Genomic DNA, 2,322 nt, shown 5'->3' on the forward strand with positions numbered 1-2,322 from the left:
ATTCTTCTCAGCCTCCTCCTTTACACACAGAGTCTCCATGTGACAGTATACATGACGACTATGTCCATTAACATCAGCTAGATTATAATAACCTGAAGGACTGTTAGGCCACTTACTGAGGATAGCATCACATGAGGAGAGGAGAGGAGATGAAGGAGCCTCTTCTTCATCATCTAAACTCACATTAACATGTTTTTCTAACAATCGAGACAACTTGTTAAGATCAGATGAGAGAGAAGACACTTGTGATTGCAGTGAACTAATGGCTAAAGGAATATCTTGTTGCTGTTGTTCAATGGCACTCAGTCTAGCATTGGTGTCCTCTAATTTAGAAGTGATGTCAGCAGTGGATGTGTTCAATATTAGTTCCATTCTTTTCAAAATAGCCAATCCTTCTTCATTACTGCTATTGGATGACTTCTCTTTGTAAGATCCAATCAATTCTTTAAGGAAGGAGAGTTGAAAGAGACTAGTGACACTAGAGAGACTCTCACTCACTCCATTAGATGATCCTTTAAGCTCATCACTGATATTAGTCAGTGAATTCTCAATGAAAGACAAAGTAGTAGGATTAACACAAGTACCATCAAGTGTACTACTGGCAGATAATGAATAAGAGGTCATACAAAAAACCAGTAGAATAGAATACATTTTTGTTCTTCGCTGTAATGAAACTGTGAGACGAAACACTCATACAGACTTATTTATAGTCTCACTGCATGTTTATGCATTAAAACAAGCCACAAAGTAAGTAATTAGTGATTTCTCAGATCTCTCTCTCATATTACCACAATTAATGGATTGTGCAGACAGTATGACTAGACATGTTATTCTCTTATAGCCTCAACCTTTTAAACCACATTATAATCTAATAATGAACCCTCTCCTAATACTCTACTATCAGGTACTGCATTAGTCCAGTCCTTACTGGTTAGTAGTCAATTAAAGAACATGACCATTGTTTGTAGAGTTCAAGCCTCTCACTCACTCCACAGCTGTCCTACATAAATCCCTCAGTCCAGCCCTTCCTTTGTACTAGTAGCATCAAAGATAACCAAATCCTTTAGTCTTAAGCCTCATTCACACAGACAATTAATGATCATTATACACTACACAGTAAGGATTGATGCCTGAAATATGGCTAATGTAAAAACTAATTGTGATATTCAAATACACAGCATACATTGCATATGTCATGTGTTGAGTCATAAAGATTATGACAATGTGTACTGATGCATGTACATACATGTACATGTATAAATAAAGTGTAATACAAAGGACCAGTGGAATAGAATAAAAATGAAGACAACCTTAAAAATGAGCCTTTTATACTGTGCTTTACAGGTTGCTTGACCTTGCAAACTCGTCAATCACGTGACTTTCCCCATACTAATAATACATGTCACGTGAACAGGACGTAAGAAAATTGGGTTAAGCAACCTGCGAAGCACAGTAATGCAATTGTACATTGCTTATAGCAAAACTACTCATTTCTTTCGTTCACAAAAGTAATTAATTACTTTTAAATTATCAAAAAACTAAACAAACTTAGCTCTAAAAACTTAACTAAAAATGTGTCCAATAATTAAAATGTAGCAAATGTACATAAATTGTTGATTCACTTTATATAAATTTCATATTCTCTCATGGCAACATCTTCATTACTGGTGCCTTCATCACAGCATAACCTCATCTCAATATTATCAGTAGTAGAATAACCAAAGGATCTATAGAACCAAGGAATAAGAGTACGCTGACAACAAGTGGTCTCACTACTACCACAACCATTACCATCCCATAATGGATCAGAAGAATATAATGTAGTTTTAGATGCACGTGTATTGTGACAACCAGCTTCACAATAATAGTGAGAACCAACAAATGATGGAACTGGATAAGGTGTATGACTAGCACAAGGACAATCACTGGCAGCAGTACCTGTATGTCCACTAATCAATGTCCAGATATGTTTCCTTGGGTTACCATGTGTTAGACTAATACCATCAATGTATGCTGAGTTAATATCCTTGCTAGCATGACGAGCAGCTGCACCATTTGTTCTTCCAACCTGATATCCAATGACTTTACCACATACTTGTGAATACTTTATATCTCTTGATGGAAATGTTATACCAACACAGCTACCACTATTAGTCACTGGTCTACCACAAGCACCAACTCCATAAGTTCTAAACTGAGTAGGACATTTCTCATTAGGATCAGTCATATTCAGACTAGCTATTCTTCTCCAGCCTCCTCCTTTACCACACAGAGTCTCCATGTGACAGTATACATGACGACTATGTCCATTAACATCAGCTA

The 2,322-nt window shown here is 36.5% G+C and overlaps 1 protein-coding gene across 1 annotated transcript in view; it reads right to left on the minus strand.

Annotated features, from left to right (window-relative positions):
• Positions 1-1,516: 1,516 nt before the first annotated feature.
• Positions 1,517-2,322, minus strand: part of LOC109582605 (uncharacterized) — a 9,877-nt gene continuing 9,071 nt past the window's right edge. Inside the window, exon 3 of the mRNA XM_019997426.1 lies at positions 1,517-2,202. Coding sequence (XP_019852985.1) covers positions 1,619-2,202 — 584 coding nt within the window. The 3' untranslated portion in view covers positions 1,517-1,618. The remainder of the gene's footprint in view (positions 2,203-2,322) is intronic.

Source organism: Amphimedon queenslandica, unplaced genomic scaffold, assembly GCF_000090795.2.
Source record: "Amphimedon queenslandica unplaced genomic scaffold, v1.1 AMPQUscaffold_13373, whole genome shotgun sequence".
NCBI classification, from domain to species: domain Eukaryota; kingdom Metazoa; phylum Porifera; class Demospongiae; order Haplosclerida; family Niphatidae; genus Amphimedon; species Amphimedon queenslandica.